This window comes from Pan troglodytes, chromosome 4, assembly GCF_028858775.2.
Source record: "Pan troglodytes isolate AG18354 chromosome 4, NHGRI_mPanTro3-v2.0_pri, whole genome shotgun sequence".
Taxonomy (NCBI): domain Eukaryota; kingdom Metazoa; phylum Chordata; class Mammalia; order Primates; family Hominidae; genus Pan; species Pan troglodytes.
Genome location: NC_072402.2, coordinates 152,512,689 through 152,534,332, shown reverse-complemented (window position 1 = coordinate 152,534,332; position 21,644 = coordinate 152,512,689). Strand labels below are relative to the sequence as shown.

The following is a 21,644-nucleotide window of genomic DNA, read 5'->3' as shown; positions in this document are numbered from 1 at the left end:
CCGCCTCCCGGGTTCAAGCAATTCTCCTGCCACAGCCTCCTGAGTAGCTCGGACAACAGGCATGCACCACCATGCCTGGCTAATTTTTGTGTTTTCAGTAGAGATGCGGTTTTGCGGTGTTGGCCAGGCTGGTCTTGAACTCCTGACCTTAGGTGATCCACCCACCTTGGCCTCCCAAAGTGCAGGGATTACAGATGTGAGCTGCCCGCACCCGGCCCTCAGACATATTTCTAATGATTGTCCTTCTAGCCAATTCTTGTTAGGCTGCATTGTTAAAGGAGGTTAATGCCTGATATTCATATCCTTTTTCTTTTCCATAGAACTGTTGATTGGTTTCAGAAAAATCTTGGTCCATGTTTTTAAACCAACCAACAAGTAATACTAAAGAACAAACCAGCACTTTGGGAGGCCGAGGCTGGCGGATCACAAGGCCAGGAGATCGAGACCATCCTGGCTAACACGGTGAAACACTGTCTCTACTAAAAATACAAAAAATTAGCCGGGCGTGGTGGTGGAAGCCTGTAGTCCCAGCTACTCAGGAGGCTGAGCAGGAGAATGGCGTGAACCTGGGAGGCAGAGCTTGCAGTGAGCCAAGATTGCGCCACTGCACTCCAGCCTGGGCGACAGAGCGAGACTCTGTCTCAAAAAAAAAAAAAGAACAAACCAAACCAACTTGCTAGAACTACTCTTTGAGTTCTGGGTAAGTTCATTTTTTTCTCTTACAGCAACAGCTCTCTAATAAAAGGGAGAAATGAAGACAGCATAAATGAGTTTTTTAAAAAGCATTGTAATACATTTTTGGCGAGGTGTAGTGGCTCATGCCTGTAATTCCAGCACTTTGGGAGGCCAAGGCGGGAGGATAGAGTCCAGGAGTTTGAGACCAGCCTGGGCAACGTAGTGGGACCCTGTCTCTTAAAAAAGCATTATCATACATTTTTTGTAGTTGGTAGACCTAGTAGCCCCCTCCCTTCCACCACTCTTTTTCTTTTCTGTTATTTTTCTAGCTATTCTTGTACATCTATCTCTCCATTAAGTTTTCAAATCAATTTGTCTGGTTTCAGGAAGAACAACAAGCCAATTTTTTTTTTTTTTCAAAAATCACTGCTAGCCATACACTTTGACTTTCTCCACTCCCTACTTACTTAGATGTTTATGAAAATAACTCCCCGGCTCGCCTGTGCTTTCTCATTCCAGATGAAAGGAGAAGCTGGACATATGCTACACAATGAAAAGTCAAAGCAGGTAAATGCCAGCACCTCGCCCCCAAACTGGTGAGAATGTAGTCAGTGGCTCTTTGCCATAGCTGCACTTGCTATGCATCCAACATCTCCCCCAAGGTTTAGGGGTGGCTGACACATGGTAATGTCTTCATTTTCAGTAACTGAGCAGAGTTCACTTGACCGCAAACTGCCTTTTACCCACAGCCCCTTTGCCTGAATGCAGACTGCGAATGTGCGTTATGGAATTGAAAAGCGTTGTAACTGTCCTCCCTTCTCCTCTTGGCTCTCCTGCCTGTAGCCCTTGGCATGCCCTATGCCTCGGGCCTTTGGAAAACCCCTTTCTATAACTTTCCTGGGGACAACAGAGGCTTTCTGGAGGTAGCTGAGAACTGGCCCTTGACCCCAGCTAACTCCTGCACTGCGTTTTCCTGCACTTCACAGAGGACCTTTGTCCTGTTTATATTTCCTTCACCTGGGCTGCTAGAGAGATGAAAAAACCCAACATCCCCGAACAAATATCTAATCCTGTATGTGAAATTGAGGTTTTAATTTGACTTAATTTTGTTTGATCAAACTCAGAAGATTAAAACTTCCAATGAGTCTAGAAAAGTTCCTGAAAAGAGCCCTTAAATTCCAAACAAAGGAATAACTGGAAAAGCCCAAGGTCACCAGTCTAGCAAACACAGGGCGACCTTTGAATGGCCCATGTAAAAGAACAAGTTCTGGTGGGTTACAGTGGCTCACACCTGTAATCCCAGCACTTTGGGAGACTAAGGCTGGAAGATCACATGAGGCCAAGAGTTTTGGACCAACCTGGGTGACAGAGAATAACATTGTCTCAAAAACAAACAAACAAACAAAAAAACAAAAAAAAGAACAAGTTCCTCCAATTGGTCTGGCCAATCCAGCCTGAGAGAGAGAGAGAGAATGTGTGCACGTGAGAGAATGTGAGTCAGTGAGTGAGCATGCTTATTTCCAAAGCTCAGGACTAGCCCTTCAAAAAAACATCCCTGCCCATGAAAAATGACTTCTGCTTGGTCTTTTGATCAGAAGTGGGATAGGATAATGCTGAGAAGAAACAGTTCAGTGCAGATTCAGATTGCTTAGAAGGGGTGAATTAAAACAATGTTTCCTCAGATCTTGAAAGTCTGGATTAAAATGTAGTGTCCTGGCCGGGTGTAGTGGCACATGCTTGTAATCCCAGCATTTTGGGAGGCTGAGACAGGCAGATCACCTGAGGTCAGGAGTTCAAGACTAGCCTTGCCAACATGGCGAAACCCCATCTCTACTAAAAATCCAAAATTTAGCCGGGCTTGGTGGCAGGCACCTGCAATCCCAGCTACTCCGGAGGCTAAGGCAGGAGAATTGCTTGAACTTGGGAGGCAAGAATCACTTGAACTTGGGAGGTGGAGATTGCAGTGAGCCGAGACTGCACCACTGCACTTCAGCCTGGGCAACACAGTAAGATTGTCTCAATTAAAAAAAAAAAAAAAGTAAAAAAGTAGTGTCCTATTAGATCAGCTCCTCCAACATCCCCTCTGACACCCTGTACATGGCCCCATTAGCTAACTGCAGATGAGCCCCAGGCACACACAGGGTAGGGACCACCACCTCCAGTTCTTTCCTATGAAAGAATATGAGCAGACCCTGTCTGAGTTTAGAAACGGAATATGAGTGGGTCATCTGTAATTCCTGTCTGTGGTACAGTGGAAACCGGTGATACACCTGGCAGCTGGTGTTTCCCTCTCTGAATCTGGGGCATTGTTTGGTCATCGAGCTCACAATGACTTCTGGTTTAGAGGAGAACCTTTTGGAGGAGAATATACAAGGACCTCCCAGTGATTTCCAGTGGTCTCTCCTTGACCCTCAGAATGGCTAGTCGTCTTGTCCAGCTGGGCGCCTGGGCTAATCTTGCTGGAAGGCAGAGAGGGGTTATTAAAAGTTAGAAAGTGGCCGGGCACAGTGGCTCGTGCCTGTAATCCCAGCACTTTGGGAGGCTGGGGCAGGTGAATTGCTTGAGGGTTAGAGTTCTAGGCCAGCCTGGCCAACATGGCAAAACCCCAGCTAACTTCTCTACTAAAAATACAAACATTAGGTGGGCATGGTGGCAGGTGCCTGTAATCCCAGCTACTCAGGAAGCTGGGGCAGGAGGATCACTTGAACCCTGGAGGCGGAGGTTGCAGTGAGCCGAGATGGTGCTTCACTCCAGCCTGGGTGACAGAGCAACACTGCCTCAAAAAAAAAAAAAAAAAAAAAAGTCGGCCGGGCGCGGTGGCTCACTCCTGTAATCCCAGCACTTAGGGAGGCTGAGGCGGGCAGATGACAAGGTCAGGAGATGGAGACCATCCTGGCTAACACAGTGAAACCCCGTCTCTATTAAAAATACAAAAAAATTAGCTGGGTGTGGTGGCGGGCTCCTGTAGTCCCAGCTACTCCAGAGTCTGAGGCAGGAGAATGGCATGAACCCGGGAGGTGGAGCTTGCAGTGAGCCAAGATCATGCCACTGCACTCCAGCCTGGGCGACAGAGCGAGACTGTCTCAAAAAAAAAAAAAAAAAAAAAAAAGTCAGAAAACGTGTACAATTCACTCTTTTCTTCTAAAACAAGAGGAGGGTAGGGATGGAAGAAATAGGCCTGGCCTATGCACACAGTGAAGCCTGTATGACTGGGAAAGGATTTCCTCATCATGGTTTTGGCAGATGCTGCTATGATGACTATCTCAACCTTGCCTGCCCATTGGAATTAACTGGGGAGCCCAGGTCCCACCCCCAGGGACTCTTTATGTAATTGGATTGGAGGGGACCCTGGGTATTGGGACTTTTTTAAGCTCCCAGGTGATTTCAATGTGCAGATAATGGGTATCTCCATTTGCCAAGAGGACTGGTGATGAAATCCTATGGCTGATAGAGGCTCGCCTGTCCTCTGACTGACAGAATTGCCTGCTAGTTTCTCTGGAGTCAGGCTAATTCCCTTCCCTCCCCCAACTTGAGCTCTAATTTTCATAAACACACCCATGTACAGCCTGAGAGCTCCTGATAAGGAAGAGGCTCCCACAGAAGCTGGAAAAGGCCAGCTGGAAAAGGCAGATGTGCCTTCCTGGTTGGTTGAGATGCTGATCCTACAGCACTCCTGCTGTGCCTCAGCAGTGAGCTGGGTGTAAAGGCAGGAGGCTTGCTGGGGTCTGACACTTCCCTGCCCTCCTCCAGGAGGGACACATCTGGGGCTCTATGAGGAGGACAGCTTTCATCCTGGGCTCTGGACTTCTCTCATTTGTGGCCTTCTGGAACTCAGTGACATGGTAAGTCGGCCCACCCAGCTAGGGTGCAGTGTGGTGGTGGTCGGGGGCAGAGCATAGGGGAAGGAGCTGTCCACCCACTAGTCTTCACCCAGAAACCTGAATGGTTTTTCTTCCAAGGCATCTTCAGAGATTTTGGGGTGCTTCTGGCTACTTTTGGCAAGCCCAGTGGGAGAGGCTGCTGACTACATTTGAAGGGAAGGAGTGGATCCTCTTCTTTATAGGTGAGGTTCCCAGACCACCAGCACCTAGCATGTGGGTGCATGATTATAACTTAATTCTTTTTGTTGTTTTGTTCTCTACTTTGGGACTTTTCAGTTTATTATTCCAAGGGATGAGGACTTGAACTTCAAAAAAGTGGTAGTCACAAAGAATACTAAACTTGTGGGCAGTCTGAAAACAGGATGTCTAAAAAAAGAAGCTGAGAAGTTAAGACTCCTCCCAAAATATAGAAAAATAAGAAATATTTTATGTAAAAATGAATGCACATTTAGAGCAATAATCCTGTTTCTACACGTAATTCCACAAGCACAGAGAGCTGCCCTGTCTTGTCTGAGACTATGTACCCTATACCTGGTACAGTCAGTGCTTGACAGCAAGTGGCCAGTCAATAAATATTTACTGACAGCTTCAATGGCTCCAAACAAGCCTAAGTAAATAGATGGAAGGAAAAGCCATGTAAACATAGATATTTATAACAGCATTATCTATAATAGTGAATGTCCTCGATCATACATTCACTCAAATAATAATTATATACAATTTATTTAATATATATTATATATAATATACATTTATTTATATTATTAATATGACATATAATATATAATGTTACTATGTGCTACACTTGTATCGAGGATATAGAAATATTTAAGATGGGAGGCCAGGCGTGGTGGCTGACACCTGTAATCCTAGCACCTTGGGAGGCTGAGGCAGGTGGATCACGAGGTCAGGAGTTTGAGACCAACCTGGCCAACATAGTGAAGCCCCGTTTCTACTAAAAATACAAAAAAATTAGCTGGGCATGGTGGCAGGCTCCTGTAATCCCAGCTACTTGGGAGGCTGAGGCAGGGAGAATCACTTGAACCTGGGAGGTGGGTTGCAGAGAGCCAAGATCATGCCACTGCACTCCAGCTGGGTGACAGTGTGAAACTTCGTCTCACAAAAAAAAGAAAGAAATATTTAAGATGGGGCTGGGCACAGTGGCTCACGCCTGTAATCCCAACACTGGGAGGCCAAGGCAGGTGGATCACTTGAAGTCAGGGGTTCGAGACCAGCCTGGCCAATATGGCAAAATCCCTTTTTCACTAAAAACACACACACACACAAATTAGCTGGGTGTGGTGGTGCATGCCTGTAATCTCAACTACTCAGGAGGCTGAGGCATGAGAATTGCTTGAACCTGGGAGGCAGAGGTTGCAGTGAGCCGAGATGGTGCCACTGCACTCCAGCCTGGGCGATAGGGCACGACTCTGTCTCAAAAAAAAAAAAAACAAAAATTAAGATGGGCCAAGATTAGTGGCTCACACCTGTAATCCCAGCACTTTGGGAGGCTGAGGCAGGCAGATCACTTGAGGCCAGGAGTTCAAGACCAGCCTGGCCAACATAGTGAAACCTGTCTCTACTAAAAGTACAAAAAATGAGCCAGGCGTGGTGGTGCGTGCCTGTAATCCCAGCTACTCAGGAGGCTGAGGCAAAAGAATCGCTTGAATTCAGGAGGTGGAGGTTGCAGTGAGCTGAGATAGCACCACTGCACTCCAGCCTGGGTGACAGAGCAAGACCCTGTCTCAAAAAAAAAAAAAAAAAAAGAAGTATTTAAATGAAATGTTTCCCTCCCCCATTAAAAAATGATGTCATAGTCTAGAAGGGAAGATAAAAAGTGTCAGTTACTATAAAGCAAAATGCACCTGAGGATTGTTTTCAACTGGAAGGAGGACTCTGACAATGGGCTGAACATTAAATATGACAGATTTAATGGGATCTTAAGCAGTCATTGAACAATGCAGATTACCTATGTATATGGGGAAGGTGGTAGAAAAACTTTATTAGCTTGAACCTGCAATCTAAAAAAACCTCAAATATTTTATATATGTTAGGTACAATCCTGTGAAAATTACCTATTACCTTGGTGATAAGCCAATATGAGAGAGAGAAAATATTTCCAATTTTAAGTGTTAGAGCTAGAAGAAGTTCAAGATCGTCTTAAGGTGTGCTTTTCATCTGTATTCCTCAGGCAGCCTTTGAAGTTCCAAGTAGGTAGACACCTTGGATGGCCCACTGGGTAACCATCAGCCTTTTTTATCCAAAGTAAAAAATAGTTTATTTTTTCTGGGTATAAAAGTAAATATGGGCCAGGCGCAGTGGCTCACGCCTGTAATCCCAGCACTTTGGGAGGCCAAGGCAGGCAGATCATGAGGTCAGGAGATCGAGACCATGGTGAAACCCCTTCTCTACTAAAAGTACAAAAAATTAGCCGGGCGCGGTGGCGGGAGCCAGTAGTCCCAGCTACTCAGGAGGCTGAGGCAGGAGAATGGCGTGAACCCGGGAGGCGGAGCTTGCAGCGAGCCGAGCTCACGCCACTGCACTCCAGCCTGGGTGACAGAGCAAGACTCCGTCTCAAAAAAAAAAAAAAAAAAAGTAAATATGTGCTCATTGTTAAAAATAAAAATCAGGCAATTCAAATAAGCATAGAAAGTGTGAAAATAACCCACTGTCTTACCTTCAAGAAATAACCACTGTTTATATATTAGTGTGCATCTTTTATATATTGGGTATATAGTTGTACTTACGAGATACCAACTATTTTTAAATCTTTTTTTCATTGAATAGATTGTAGGTATCTTTCCATGCCTATTAATGTAGCCTTACTTAATACTCTAAGCTTCCCATTCTATTCCATTATATGGAAATACTCTAATCTGTTTAGTCCCTTCCCTACTAATGGGTATTTAGGCTGCTTAAATTTTTTTTTTAATGCTGTGATGGACATTTATGCATACAAACAGACGTGTATCCTTTTCTTCTTTCTCCCTTTCTGTCTTGGCTCTCTGACTCTCACTTTATTACTTCAGTTACTGCCAAATTGCCCTCTAGAAGGTTTGTACCAATCCTACTCCCCTACAGTGCTGGCAAGTATTTTCCAAGTCCCAGCCGCCACAGTTACTTTGGTTGATGGAGCATGAAGGGTGCTGGTGGAGGGGCACAGACGTGGAATTAAGCAAAGCCGAGTCCTAGCTGGGCATGGTGGCAGGTGCCGGTAGCCCCAACTATTCAGGAGGCTGAAGCAAGAGGATCACTTCGGCTTGGCAGGTCGAGGCTACAGTGAGCCATGATCGCACAACTGCACTTCCAGCCTGGGTGACAGAGCGAGGCTTTGTCTCAAAAACAAAACAAAACAAAACAAAACAAAACAACGATGAGTTTTCCACTTACACTGACTAGATGACACCTGAAGTTCTGCTGCTCAGTTAGTAGGATGACAGGGATTAAGTTTCCTGACTGACTCCTAGCCCAGGGCTCACTGTGGCCCATACCATACAGAGTACTTCCTTTGCTTCTCCTTCCTTGGCAATTCATAAAGGGTTCAGTGGGCGCAGACTCCCAAATGTCAACCTGAATTCATTTCTATTTTACAGTGTATTATATATCTTAACATACTTTCATATGTATTTATATGAAAACCACCAACCACCTTGAAGGTTGTCCCTATTTTATGGCTAAGAAAATGGAGACACTCTTTAAGTGGCCTGTCCAAGTTCCTACCCAAGACTACAGGTAACCCCTTGGTCCCAAGCCCTAAGACCGCCCTGGCAAAGAAATGTCTAGGATGAAGCCTCAGTCACCATAAAAAAGTATGTTCTGTTAGTCTATGTGCTGTGAGAACCCAAAGTCGCCCTGACTGTTTCTGTTTCCCAATCTCAGGTGCCATCCAAGTGCCTTGTCTCTTCTTCTGGAGCTTCAATGGGCTTCTATTGGTGGTTGACACAACAGGAAAACCTAACTTCATCTCTCGCTACCGAATTCAGGTCGGCAAGAATGAACCTGTAAGTGTCGCAACTTCTCCTGGTCAAAGCACAGAAAGCAAGAGCTAAAGCCACACTCTCAGAATTCTCACCACTGGCCCAGGAGAGACCTGGCCAGTGTGAGCCAAGTTATTAGCAACAAGGCTCCCCCAGTTTAGAAGGTTAAAGAGAGGAAATAATTTGCCCACAACCTCAGAGTCACTCAGCTAGTGGCCAGTCAAGACCAATGTTCTGCTCTCCTGATTCCTGGCCCAGGCTCTGGACCTGCCTGTGGTGCCCCATGGCACTGTGGTCAGCCTGGCACTGAGAAGGCAGGCAACTCCACTTTACCCATAGGAATGGAGACAGCAATGGGTGGATGCTAGAATATGGGTAACAGCTGTTGTTATGAGAGAGGGAGACAGCTGCGAAAACAATGGATAACTCCACTATAATAGACGGATAGTATGGATTCTGAATGTGTGGGCGGTGGCTGTCTTTTAAACAAGTCCTCCTTCTGAAATACTCAATTCGACCAATAGTGCAAGGCACCAGGGCAAATCCATGGTAAGTGAGGCCCAGATCCTGCTTACAAGGAACTCCGACTTGCACAGCGCCGGGAAGTGGGTCCCACTGTTCCCTGAGTCTGGCTCGCCTTTTCCTACACAACAAGGAAGAAGTTGATTCTGAAACCCAGGTTCTTTCCCCAGCTCCACCCAAACCACATCCTGGCTTCTTTCCCAGACAAGACAATCATCTTTTAGTCATCTGCCCAGGTGTCTGGGTGAACCACCTCAGCTCTCAGGTCCTTCGGCCCCAGCCCAGCACTCCAGAAAGGCAAACAGTGCTCTTGACCCACTCCTTTGAAATGGGCCCCTTCCTGAACTGGAGCTGCTGGCCTGGCTTACTATCCCCCTCACTTGGGACAACAGCTGCCAGCCAGGCTTGGGGGCTTCCTCCAGGCCCAGCTTGGCAGGACATGAATCAGAGCCTAAAGTGTCAAACCCTGTGCTTGGTCCTTGAGAACACTTCATCTGTCAACCACGGCTGTTGTAGCACCACTGACTAAATGCTCACATCTTCAACTGAGGCCAAGAACCTTCACTGTTCAGATGAGGAAACAGAGGTGTTACACGGGTAAACTATGATTCAAATGCAGGCTTTGTGACTTCAGGGCTCACATTCTTAATTGGCTCTCCAGAATATTACCTGCCGTCTGTACAACCTTGTGGTCTACACAATGACTACAGAGCTACATTGGAAGATCTCATTGCATTCTGCAGAAGCTGAGGTTCAGAAATGTCCAGTGAGTAGCTCAAGATCAGATTGCTACTAGGAAACAGAGCCAGGGCTCATCCCATCTGACACCAAGTCCAGTGCTCCTGTACCACATGCACCCTCAAGTGGGCACACAAGCAGGAAAGAACCTCACGAGGCCATTTAATCTTTGGCTGTTTCAAGGAAGGACTGGCCCCTGAACTAACACATCAGAAACAGATCCTCAAGTGGGAAGCTGAATGCTACCTGGTGTTCCTATGATCCATCCCTGCTCTGTTTACTCTCCCACTGCCTGAATGGCTAGTTCACACCTCCTCCCCTAACTGCTGGCAGAGGGAGGGCCTTGCTTCCCATTTCACTAAGAAAATTTAAGCCTGGGCGTGGTGGTTCATGCCTGTAATCCCAGCACTTTGGGAGGCCGAGATGGGCAAATCACTTGAGCTCCGGAGTTCAAGACCAGCCTAGGCAACATGGCAAAACCCTGCCTCTACTAAAAATACAAAAATTAGCTGGGCGTGGTGGCGCATGCCTGGAGGAGAACTGCTTGAACCTGGGAGGCAGAGGTTACAGTGAGCCGAGATTGCACCACTGCACTCCAGCCTGGGCGACAGAGCAAGACTCTGTCTCAAAAAAAAAAAAAAAAGAAAAAAAGAAAATGTATGCAGACTGGGGCACAGTGGCTCAGGCTTGTAATCTCAGCACTTTGGGAGGCAGAGAAAGGAGGATCGCTTGATGCCAGGAGTTCAAGACCAGCCTGGGCAACATAGTGAGATCCCTGTCTCTACAAAAAAATTATTTTAATTAGCCGGGCACAGTGGTGTGTGTCTGTAGTCTTAGCTAGTCAGGAGGTCAAGGCAGGAGGATCACTTGAACCTAGGAGTTCAAGGCTGAAGCGAGCCATGGTTGTGCTATTGCACTCCAGCCTGGGAGACAGAGTGAGACACTGTCTCTAGGGGAAAAAAAAAAACAAAAAACTAAAGCAAGCAGAAGAGTTTTATAGATGCACACCACATTGGGCAGTGACCAGTACCTGCACCCACATGCTCTGCCTGCCCACCTGACGCCACAGGTGAACTCTCCTTGCTCCTGTCTGTGGCTGATTCCTCCCCTATCCATGTACTACATCCAGGAAATGGCTGCTGCAATTCTCTCTTTGCTTTCTTGTATCTTCTTTTCCTTCTCTTTCTCTCATTATTCCTCTCTAGATTATTACAAACGTGGTAATTTTTTTCCATCTAAAAAACAAAACAAAACAAAAAAGACCCCACCAAGTGTGGTTGCTCACTACTGTAATCCCAAACTTTGGGAGGCTGAGCCAGAAGAATCGCTTGAGCCCAGGAGTTTGAGATCAGCCTGGGTGACAGAGTGAGATCCTGACTCAAAAAGAAAAATAAATAAATAAAACAGGCCAGGTGTGGTGGCTCACGCCTGTAATCCCAGACTTTGGCAGTCTGAGGCAGGAGGATCACTTGAGCCCAGGAGTTCGAGACCAGCCCAAGCGACAGAACGAGATCCCATCTCTACAAAAAATTTTTTAACTAGGCAAGTGAGGTGGCGTTTGTCTGTAGTCCCAGCTACTTGGGAAGCTGAGGTGGGAGGATTGCTTGAGCCCAGGAGGTCGAGGTTACAGTGAGCTATGATCATACCACTACACTCTAGCCTGAGTGACAGAGCGAGACACTGACTCAAAAAGAAGGAAAAAAAACAGGCCAGGTGGAGTAGTTCACACCTGTAATCCTACCACTTTGTAACGCCAAGGCAGGAGGAATGCCTAAGCTCAGGAGTTTGAGACCAGTCTGGGCAACATGACAAAACACCCCACCCAACACTGTCTCTACAAAAATTACAAAAATTAGCTGGGTGTGATGGTGCATGCCTGTAGTCCTAGCTACTTGGGAGGATGAGGTGGGAGGATTGCTTGAGCCCAGGAGGTTGAGGCTGCAGTAAGCTACGGTTAGGTGTAATGGCCTCACCTAACATGTCCTCTCACAACAGGCTGGCGAAACCTGGCCTCGCGATGGGATGGAAGTAAACAAAGAGTGCACTCCAGCCTGGGTGACAGAGTGAGATCCTCTCTCACAAAAAAACACATACACACACACACACACAAAATAACAGAAAAAACAACTCTTAACTAGCAAAGTTCTTTGAGAGAGTTATCTTTATAGTTTCCAATTCCTGTCTGTCCACTCTTATTTGGGTTTTGTTGGTTTTTTTTTTTTTTTTTTTGAGACAGTCTTCCTCTGTCACCCAGGCTGGAGTGCAGTGGCACTGCGATCTTGGCTCACCGTAACCTCCACTTCCTGGGTTCAAGCAATTCTCCTGCCTCAGCCTTCCAAGTAGCTGGGATTACAGGCATGTGCCACCACGCCTGGGTAATTTTTGTATTTTCAGTAGAGATGGGGTTTTACCATGTTGGCCAGGCTGGTCTCGAACTCCTGGCCTCAGGTGATCCACTAGCCTTGGACTCCCCAAGTGCTGGGATAAAAGGTGTGAGACACCATGCCTGGCCATCTGTCTACTCTTTTCCCCAACATTCTGTAATTATGAAAAATGTTAAAAATACATACAGAAGGTTGAAAAATAATGTAAGAATTATGCATTTACATATCACTTAGATTCAATTTTAAATATTTTTGCTTTATATATAAAAATATAAATATATATGCATCTATACATTTTTCCTATTTGAAAGTAAGTTTGAAACATCATAAAACTTGACCCCTAAATCCTTTAGCCTGCATCTCTCCTAAAGTAATCACAAAAGCATTGTCTCATTTTCTCTATAAACCTCCTCCAAATTAGGTGTCACACCTAGAAAAAGGCTTTACCAACATTTCTTTTGGTAAGTTCACCAATGATATGGTTTCATTAGAGCACCAGAGACATTTCCACAGCTGCTGACTCCCTCAGCCTTGAAATATTTTTTTCACTTGGCTTCCAGGACACCCTGCTCTCTAGGTACCCCCTCAATTTTTTTTTTTTTTTTTTTTTTTGAGACAGTCTTGCTCTGTTGCTCAGGCTGGAGTACAATGGCGCAATCTTGGCTCACTGCAACCTCTGTCTTCCGGGTTCAAGCGATTCTCCTGCCTCAGCCTCCCCAGTAGTTGGGATTACAGGCACCTGCCACCATGCCCAGCTAATTTTTTGTATTTTTAGTAGAGACGGGGTTTCACCAAGTTGCCCAGGCTGGTCTTGAACTCCTGACCTCAGGTGATCCATCCACCTCGGCCTCACAAACTGCTGGGATTACAGGCATGAGCCACCGCGCCCGGCTCCCCATCACATCTGATTGTTCACTTTTTCACTGTCCCTTTCCTGATTCCTTCTCTTCTCCCCAACCTCTTCATGCTGAATGTCCCATGGGCTCTGGCCTTGGTCCTCTTCTCTATATTCATTCCCCCAGTTAGCTCTTCAGTGCCATGACTTTAAATACCATCCATAGGCCGACAGCTCACACATTTATCTCTCTAGCCCAGAACTCTCTACTGAATTCCAAGCTGAAATATCCAACTCCCTCCTTGACATCTCCACGTGGATACTAATAGAAATTGCCGATTCATGATGTCCAAAAGAGCATTTCTGATCGTCCTGCCAAAGCCTTTACTTACTACCCACAACCTCCCCAATCTGAGTGGATGGCAATTCCAATCTTCCAGTTTCTCAGGCCAAAAACCTTGGAGTCATTCTTGACTACTCTCTTTCACTTCATACTCCACATCCAATCTATCCGGGAACCCTATTAACTCTATTTCTGAAATAAATTCAGAATCCAGTCACTTCTTACCACTTCTCACCACTTCCATCACTATTACCCTGGTCTAATTCACCATCTTCTCTTGTCTATATTACTGCTTTTTTTTTTTTTTTTTTTTTTTTTGAGACGGAGTCTCACTCTGTCACCCAGGCTGGAGTGCAATGGAGCAATCTCAGCTCACTGCAACCTCCCGGGTTCAAGTGATTCTCCTGCCTCAGCCTCCTGAGTAGCTGGGATTACAGGCGCACACTACCATGCCTGGCTAATTTTTATATTTTTAGTAGAGACAGGGTTTCACCATATTGGTCAGGCTGGTCTCAAACTCCTGACCTCGTGATCTGCCTGCCTTGGCCTCCCAAAGTGCTGGGATTACAGGCGTGAGCCACAGCACCCGGCCTGCCTTTTTTTTTGAGATGGAGTCTTGCTCTGTCACCGAGGCTGGAGTGCAGTGGCATGATCTCGGTGGCTCACTACAACCTCTGCCTCCCGGATTCAAGTGATTCTCCTGCCTCAGCCTCCCGAGTAGCTGGGACTACAAGTGCATGCCACCATGCCCAGCTAGGTTTTTGTATTTTTCATAGAGACGAGGTTTCACCATGTTAGCCAGGATGGTCTCAATCGCCTGACCTCATAATCTGCCCACCTTGGCTTCCCAAAGTGCTGGGATTACAGGCGTAAGCCACAGCGACTGGCCCTTTTTTTTTTTTTTTTTTTTTTTTAACAAGATTGGGTCTCACTCTCTCACGCAGGCTGGTGTGCCTTAAACTCCTGGACTCACATGATCCTTCCACCCCAGGCTTCTGAATAGCTGGGACTACAGGTGCACACCACCACATCCAGCTTTTTAAAAAAAATTAGATGGGGTTTCGTGATGTTGCCAAGGCTGCTCTCAAATTCCTGGCCTCAAGTGATCCTCCCACCTCCACCTCCCAAAGTGCTGGGATTACAGGTGTGAGCCACCGTGCCCAGCCTGATATATATGTTTTTATATTTGTTGTGTCTAGTCTACCTTTCTCACTGGAACATAAATTCCATGTGGGCAGGAATCTTTGTTTTGCTCATGCTTTATTTTCAACACCCAGTACACTGAGTGCTACATAGTGGGTACTCAATAAATATCAGTTAAATAAATAAATGAATAGATAGATGTGATACCCCGCCTCTTGGTCAAGGTTTCCAGAAGGTGTAATGGCCTCACCTAACATGTCCTCTCACAACAGGCTGGCGAGACCTGGCCTCGCAATGGGATGGAAGTAAACAAAGAGTGAATTCTGAAATCGGTTAATGCATGCAGTGCCTGGAAAGGCTGGAGGAAGAGGCAGGCCTCAAGCTGGGGACCATTCTGAACCTGTCGCGCTTTGGGGCAGAAATCCCTCCAGCTCACAGAGGGAACTTGGAGAAATCCCTTCTAACCAAACAAGTTCATCAGGATCCAGGAAGTAATCTATGGTCACAGGACTGTTGCCTGGAGCCCCAGTGCTCTGACAAAGGGAAGGGTCAAAGGGTTGCTGATTCTGGGGGAAATACTGGCTGCAGTATTGAGGCCAAATGGAGTTTGGACACTTGGGACCAGCTCTGTACAGTGGACCCTGGTGGAAATGCTTGGGCAGGCCCCCATCTTCACAGCATCACTGTGAAAACCAGCAAGTTGGTCAAGAAGCTGGATAAGCAGTTCCTTGGCTTACCTGCTTCTTTGCTCTGGGCCTACTGCAGGGAGGCTGGACCACTTGAGGAGGCAGATGATCTTGATCTCTGCATCCAATCATGAACAAGGTTCTCTGATGAAGAGGGGCTAAACGGCTGAAATGGGGTATCACTCAGAAAGTCACAGCCTTCTCCAAGCACCATGGAGGCTACCCAAGTTACCTGTAAATACATGGGGCCTGGCCAGAGAAATGGGGAGGGCAGTGGTGATAATGTGCAGAACCAGGAAGAAGGCAGGTTCCGACACAGACTGAAGGCTGCTGAAGTTTCCAAGGACAGGGGTATTGCTCACCTGCGTAGCAGCCAGGGCCTTATTCTGCAACGTTTCCAGGCCCAGAGCTGGGTGGCAGTCAGGAGCTACTGGCTGTGTCCCGACATCTCTCCCAGAATCCAACCAGAGTGAGGGCCTCCTGTAAGCAGGTCACGGTGGAGCCTACTTCTCACACTCTTATCCATCTCCCTCCTCCCTTCCCTTGGGCAGGTGGATCCTGTGAAACTGCGCCAGTCTATCCGCACAGTTCTTTTCAACCAGTGCATGATATCTTTCCCCATGGTGGTCTTCCTCTATCCCTTCCTCAAATGGTGGAGAGACCCCTGCCGCCGTGAGCTACCCACCTTCCACTGGTTCCTCCTGGAGCTGGCCATCTTCACGCTGATCGAGGAAGTCTTGTTCTACTATTCACACCGGTGAGCAGGCCCTGCCTGAGGCACAGCTGGCTCCTCATCCTGTCTAGGGCTCACTGATCAACAAGGAAACTGAGGCCAGGTGCAGTGACTCATGCTTGTAATCCTGGCAATTTGGGAGGCTGAGGTGGGCAGATCACTTGAGCCCAGGAGTTTGAGACTAGCCTGGGGAATGTCAGGAGACCCCGTCTCTACAAAAAAATTTAAAAAATTAGCCAGGCATGGTGGTGTGTACTTGTAGTCCCAGCTACTTGGGAGATTGAGGTGGGAGGATCACATGAGCCCGGGAGGTCAAGGCTGTAGTGAGCTGTGATCACACCATTGCACTCCAGCCTGGGCGAAAGAGCAAGACCTTGTCTCAAAGAAAAAAAATAAAAGGAAACAGCTTCTGAATTGAGTGTAGGCCAGTAAAATACTCCCTGGCCTCAAGTCTCCCATTAAATAGTTAACAGGGAGACCACTAGTTGTCTCATAACTGACAACTTGGGACAACTGAGGAATGAATGTCCAGAAGAGAAAAGGCCTCTCTGATTGTGTGGGAGCCAGGGCAGTTTCCCATTCATTTCCTTATTCAGTCCTTTCTGGGCAGCATCCCATTTTACAGCGAATACAACTGGCATAGAGAAGCAAAGCAACCCACTCCCAAACTATGCAGTATAAGGGCTGGGGTTGAAATTTGAAGGCAGGTCTCGGTGTTTTTAACTTTGCTCCGTGGATGTAACCCCTAGTTCCTATTTTTGGTTTCTCATGGTCTGGTCGGGGAGGGAGAAAGAGGAATCAGCAGGTTATTAACTATTAACTATTTCCCCAGGCTCCTTCACCACCCAACATTCTACAAGAAAATCCACAAGAAACACCATGAGTGGACAGCTCCCATTGGCGTGATCTCTCTCTATGCCCACCCTATAGAACATGCGGTGAGTAGAGCTCTACGCTTCCCAGAGCAAAGGGCAGACGGCCCCAACCACCTTCCTGAAGGTCTCCTGCAGAGAACTTAGACCACACCGGCCCTTTTTCTTCCCATTTAAAAATAGCTACCATTTATTGTCAGCCTTCCATATGCCAGGCTATGTTAAGTGCTAACACAGTTGTCTCATTTAATCATCCCAACAACTTATTTTTTTTCTTTTTGAGACAGGGTCTTGCTCTGTCACCCAGGTTGGAGTGCAGTGGTGTGATCATAGCTCACTGCAGCCTCCAACCCCTGGGCTCATGTGATCCTCTAGCTTCAGTCTTCCAAATAGCTGAGACCACACATGTGCACTTCCAAATAGCTGAGACCACACGTGTGCACCACCAAATCTGGCTTTTTTTTTTTTTAGATAGAGTCTCACTGTGTCATCTTGGCTGGAGTGCAATGGCGTGATCTCGGCTCACTGCAATCTCCCGCCTCCCGGGTTCAAGCCATTCTCCTGTCTCAGCCTCCTGAGTAGCTGGGATTACAGGCGTGTGCCACCACGCCTGGCTGATTTTTGTATTTTTAGTAGGACAGGGTTTCACCATGTTGGTCAGGCTGGTCTCAAACTCCTGACCTCGTGATCCACCCACCTTGGCCTCCCAAAGTGCTGGGATTATAGGAGTAAGCCATCGCACCTGGCCACATCTGGCTAATTTTTAAATTTTTTGTAGAGTCGGGATCCTGCTATTTTGCCCAGACTGGCTGGAACCCCTGGCCTCAAGCAATCCTCCCACCTCTGCCTCCCAAATTGCTGGGATTACAGGCATGAATCACCACACCTGGCTCCTCCAACAACCTTTTTAATCTTAATTTTGCTAACAAGAAAGTTGAGGCTCAAACTGCGTAATTTGTCCCAAGTTACAAAGGTGAATGCCTTCAACAAATCAAAGTCCCGAAACTCTCACCTTCTCCAGATCTGGGTCAAGGAAGTTTGCCTCTGGTACCACCTTGGGACTAAGTGTACACCCAACTAAGTCCCTTCATCTCCCTGGACCCTGCCTTCAATCATCCCTCCCCTTGCAGGTCTCCAACATGCTACCGGCGATAGTGGGCCCATTAGTAATGGGCTCCCACTTGTCCTCCATCACCATGTGGTTTTCCTTGGCCCTCATCATCACCACCATCTCCCACTGTGGCTACCACCTTCCCTTCCTGCCTTCGCCTGAATTCCACAACTACCACCATCTCAAGTAAGGCCCCTCTCCCCACAATGGGTCCCTAGGCAACAACCATCACCCTCCCTCCTTAAGCTTCTGATAGCAGACACTGGTATCTCAGTTTACATGTGAGTGCTAGTTGGGGAAGAGGTCTGATGGCTGGGAAAATAACCACACTGGGATGACCTTACTCTTTTCCTTCTGAAATTGGGTCCTCCTCCAACTGGGGGTTTTAAACCTTTATTTGGGCTCTGGGCCCTTTGAATAAGCTCTGGACATTCTCTTTAGAAAAGTACATATATGCATAAAACTCCTGCAGGCAATCACAAGGAAGTCATGTATCTCTGAAAGCCCCAGACTTTTTCAAGTGTAGTCTACAAACCTCCTATACCAGAATCACCTGAGATGCTTGTTTAAAATATAGGCTCTTGAATTCCACTCCAAATATGCTGAACTAAGGTATCTGGGGGAGCAGGGCCTGGAAACCTGCATTTTAGTTAAGTGTTCCAGGGGATTCTGATGCTGGTGATCTCATACCTGAAGAAGCCTAGTTCTGCTAGAGATCCTCAAAGTGTGGGCATCAATCACACAGCAAGCTTTTCAAAGGAGGACTCCAGATACGGCAAATTGCAGGTTTGGAGTGGCCCCCGGAAGATGCATTGGTAGCAACTCCCCAGCTTATTCTGATGCAGATGGTCAGGATGGTGGTGACAGGTGTGGGGTAGGAGGGCTGAGAAATGTGTGAGGCTGGCACAAATGAAATGGGATCTGCACGGAAGCCTCCAGCATTGGCACTGCAGCGCCGTCATCTCTCTTCTAGGTTCAACCAGTGCTATGGGGTGCTGGGTGTGCTGGACCACCTCCATGGGACTGACACCATGTTCAAGCAGACCAAGGCCTACGAGAGACATGTCCTCCTGCTGGGCTTCACCCCGCTCTCTGAGAGCATCCCAGACTCCCCAAAGAGGATGGAGTGAGAGACGGCCTAAGTGTCATCCTGGCTGTCCCTCAGCCATGGGATGCAGACACGGCTTCCCGATTGCACCTAACAATTTGCCTCCTTCGGCCACACGCCCTAATGATGGCACCACCAGGGTAGAGGGAAGGTCGGCTTCCCGGAAAAGCAGGGCCAAGGATGAGGCTTTCTCCAAACTACTGCCCTTGATGTCCCTCAATGGGATCAGGAGTTAGCTTAAGAAAAAGGAAAACAGCTCCCCAGACTGGAGGCTGGTCAGAGGGAGGAGACCCCTGGTCCTCTGCTGTGGAAGGAGAGGGGTTCAGCCCCAGATAACTCCTTTGTGGCCTGGGCAGGATGCAGAGAATGACAAGGCTGAAAGGAGAGGGACTGGAGGCTGCCTGGCTCCAGCGAGAGCTCCTTCTGGGACCAGAGGGTGGGACGGCCAGGTATCACTTTGCCCCTTCCTGCCCCAAAAGGCTTTCACATACCCCACTCAGGCCAGAGCCAAGACACCCTGGCAAATCGTTATAGGTCTCAATTCATGACATACCAGATGCCAGTCGCCACTTCACCCAACACACACACAAACATACACACACCAAACACTCTGAGTGAGTGGTAAAGGCCCCGTTTTAACTCTGGCCCACCACAAACAAAAGGTTTCCTTCTGTGGGGGAGAAAAAAAAATCCAGGAGCTCCTTCCCGGATTAAAACCAACGAGGTGCAGACCAAACTTTAACACCTTTAGCCTTATGTGGAAACCAAAAACCAACTGCTGGGAAACTGTGAAAAGCCCTTTTACCCACAAAGGGAGGGGTCAAAGTTGCTGCCCTTTGGGGACACCCGAGACCCCTAATTAGCCTATCTGAATGAGGACCAAAGGTTAGAACCCTCTTTCTCCCCGAAGAAAGAGCCCGGAAAAACATGGCCGAGCAAAGGGCAAAATCCTTTCTCCCCCGAATGCTTTACCAGTTTCTCAGCAACATTTATTCAAGATGATTTTTACCAGGAACTTATCAAAGGCAAAACCACAGCTGTTTGGGTTGAAGTCCCCATCCTGGCCTCCTCTCAGCCGCCAGACATGGCCAGGAACCCTGTGGTTCCCAAGAACAATTTAAAGATCACTCTTTGATTTGAAAGACCACCATTATTTTACTAAATTCTTATATATACTTGTGCCTTTTCCAACTTTCAGTTCTCTTAAGAAAAACATCCACTGTAGCTTTATAAAATACCTTAGTATCAGCTAGGTCCAAGTCTCCAGGCAGGACTATCAAAATGGACTCCTTCTTCCTATCAGCTCTAGAACCCCAGAGGACTTGCCCAGTAGGCCAGCTGAGCACTTACCAGGCAGCATCTCCCTGGCCTTCCACAGTCTCGCCTGTCTCTGGCCTTGGTGGACCTGGCTCCCTCCCTAGGAGGCTTTTGCCCTTAGCTTGAATATAGTTCCTGGTGCATCAAAGCTGTAAGTTCTCAGCTGCTGGCCTGCACTCATCACCTCTTCCTACAAATAAACATTTGGAAAAAAGTCCATCTTCAATATGCTTAAAGAGAAGGGTAGGAGATAAGGAGAAAGAACAGATACGGTTTTTTTCCCCTTTAAGGCCTTTAGATTTTGAGGTACTGTAAGGGGCCTAGAAGGACAAAAGGCTGTCATTCCCTCTTCCTTTTGGCAGGCAGGTTATCAGTCCTTGGCAGAAGGGCCCAGGCCTATCCTTTTCTGTATCAAACAAAATCCTTGAGGTTGGTATACAAGTTAAGGCTGAAAAAAGGCCTTAAATTCCCAGTAAAGAACGTGAAAGCAAGCATGTAAAATAAACTGGTCTTCATGAATTCCAGTGGATAATTTTTTTTTTGAAGGGAGGTGTCTACTACAAGACTTCTAATACTTCAGACATAGCATTTGGAAGCTCAGGCTGTGAAATTAAGCTGCTGTGAGCATTCCTAACGATAATTTGTGAAAGTAAGTTTCAATTAATTCATCTTTCTGTTTTCAAAGTACAATCCATCTGCATCAGCCCTGGACACTATCTCCTAAACTTTCCTTTGGCCTGTGGAGGTCACTGGTGGTAATGAAGTACCTGCCAACCTCAAGAACAGTGAAAAAGCACTCTCTAGAAAAACCATTTACCCAAGCCAGGTATGGGAGACAGTTGTCAGATGAACACGTAAATAAGGCCATGCCCCATTTTTAGTTTTGTAATTTATACGGGGAATGGGGGACTCTTTGTTCTATCCCTCCCCAGCATCACATCTCAGGGTTCAGGGGCTGACCAGGATTCCGTAAGGCCACATGGTGCTGGATCATTCCTCCTTCACCCCCCTGTGGAAAAGTCTGTTCATAGAGGGGTTGTGGCAACCCTCCATAAGGAGCCTCATCGTTTTTCTTCTTGGCTGTCTCATAACACAATGCAGGCCACAGCCAGGGGATAGAAAACCTGGAAGCTGACAAGTGCGCTGAAATCCTGGCATTATGCTGGACTGCTGTTTTGTGGCACTGGCTGTGACTGTCACGTCTCACTTAAGACACAGGGTGGACATGAACTCAAGGCTTGTAGAAGCCCCTGCCTTAGGCAGACTCCTCGAAGTCCAATGGCAGAACCCCTGCCGAGGTTTCATGTGCACATTGAGTG

The 21,644-nt window shown here is 47.2% G+C and overlaps 1 protein-coding gene across 6 annotated transcripts in view; it reads left to right on the top strand.

Annotated features, from left to right (window-relative positions):
* FAXDC2 (fatty acid hydroxylase domain containing 2) overlaps positions 1-20,844 on the top strand; it is a 40,035-nt gene extending 19,191 nt beyond the window's left edge. Inside the window, exons 2-11 of one of the 6 annotated variants that reach the window (XR_010157388.1) lie at positions 321-700; positions 1,195-1,242; positions 4,426-4,517; positions 4,635-4,738; positions 8,436-8,557; positions 15,736-15,941; positions 16,750-16,855; positions 17,920-18,086; positions 18,478-18,686; positions 18,874-20,844. Coding sequence is in view for 3 of the 6 variants with exons in the window: in XM_009450022.5 (XP_009448297.1) it covers positions 1,195-1,242; positions 4,426-4,517; positions 4,635-4,738; positions 8,436-8,557; positions 15,736-15,941; positions 16,750-16,855; positions 17,920-18,086; positions 18,874-19,030 (1,002 nt within the window). In the remaining 3 variants the exon portion in view is untranslated. The remainder of the gene's footprint in view (positions 1-320; positions 701-1,194; positions 1,243-4,425; positions 4,518-4,634; positions 4,739-8,435; positions 8,558-15,735; positions 15,942-16,749; positions 16,856-17,919; positions 18,087-18,477; positions 18,687-18,873) is intronic. The other 5 variants (XR_010157389.1, XR_010157387.1, XM_009450022.5 and 2 more) reach the window with 5 other exon arrangements.
* Positions 20,845-21,644: the final 800 nt, after the last annotated feature.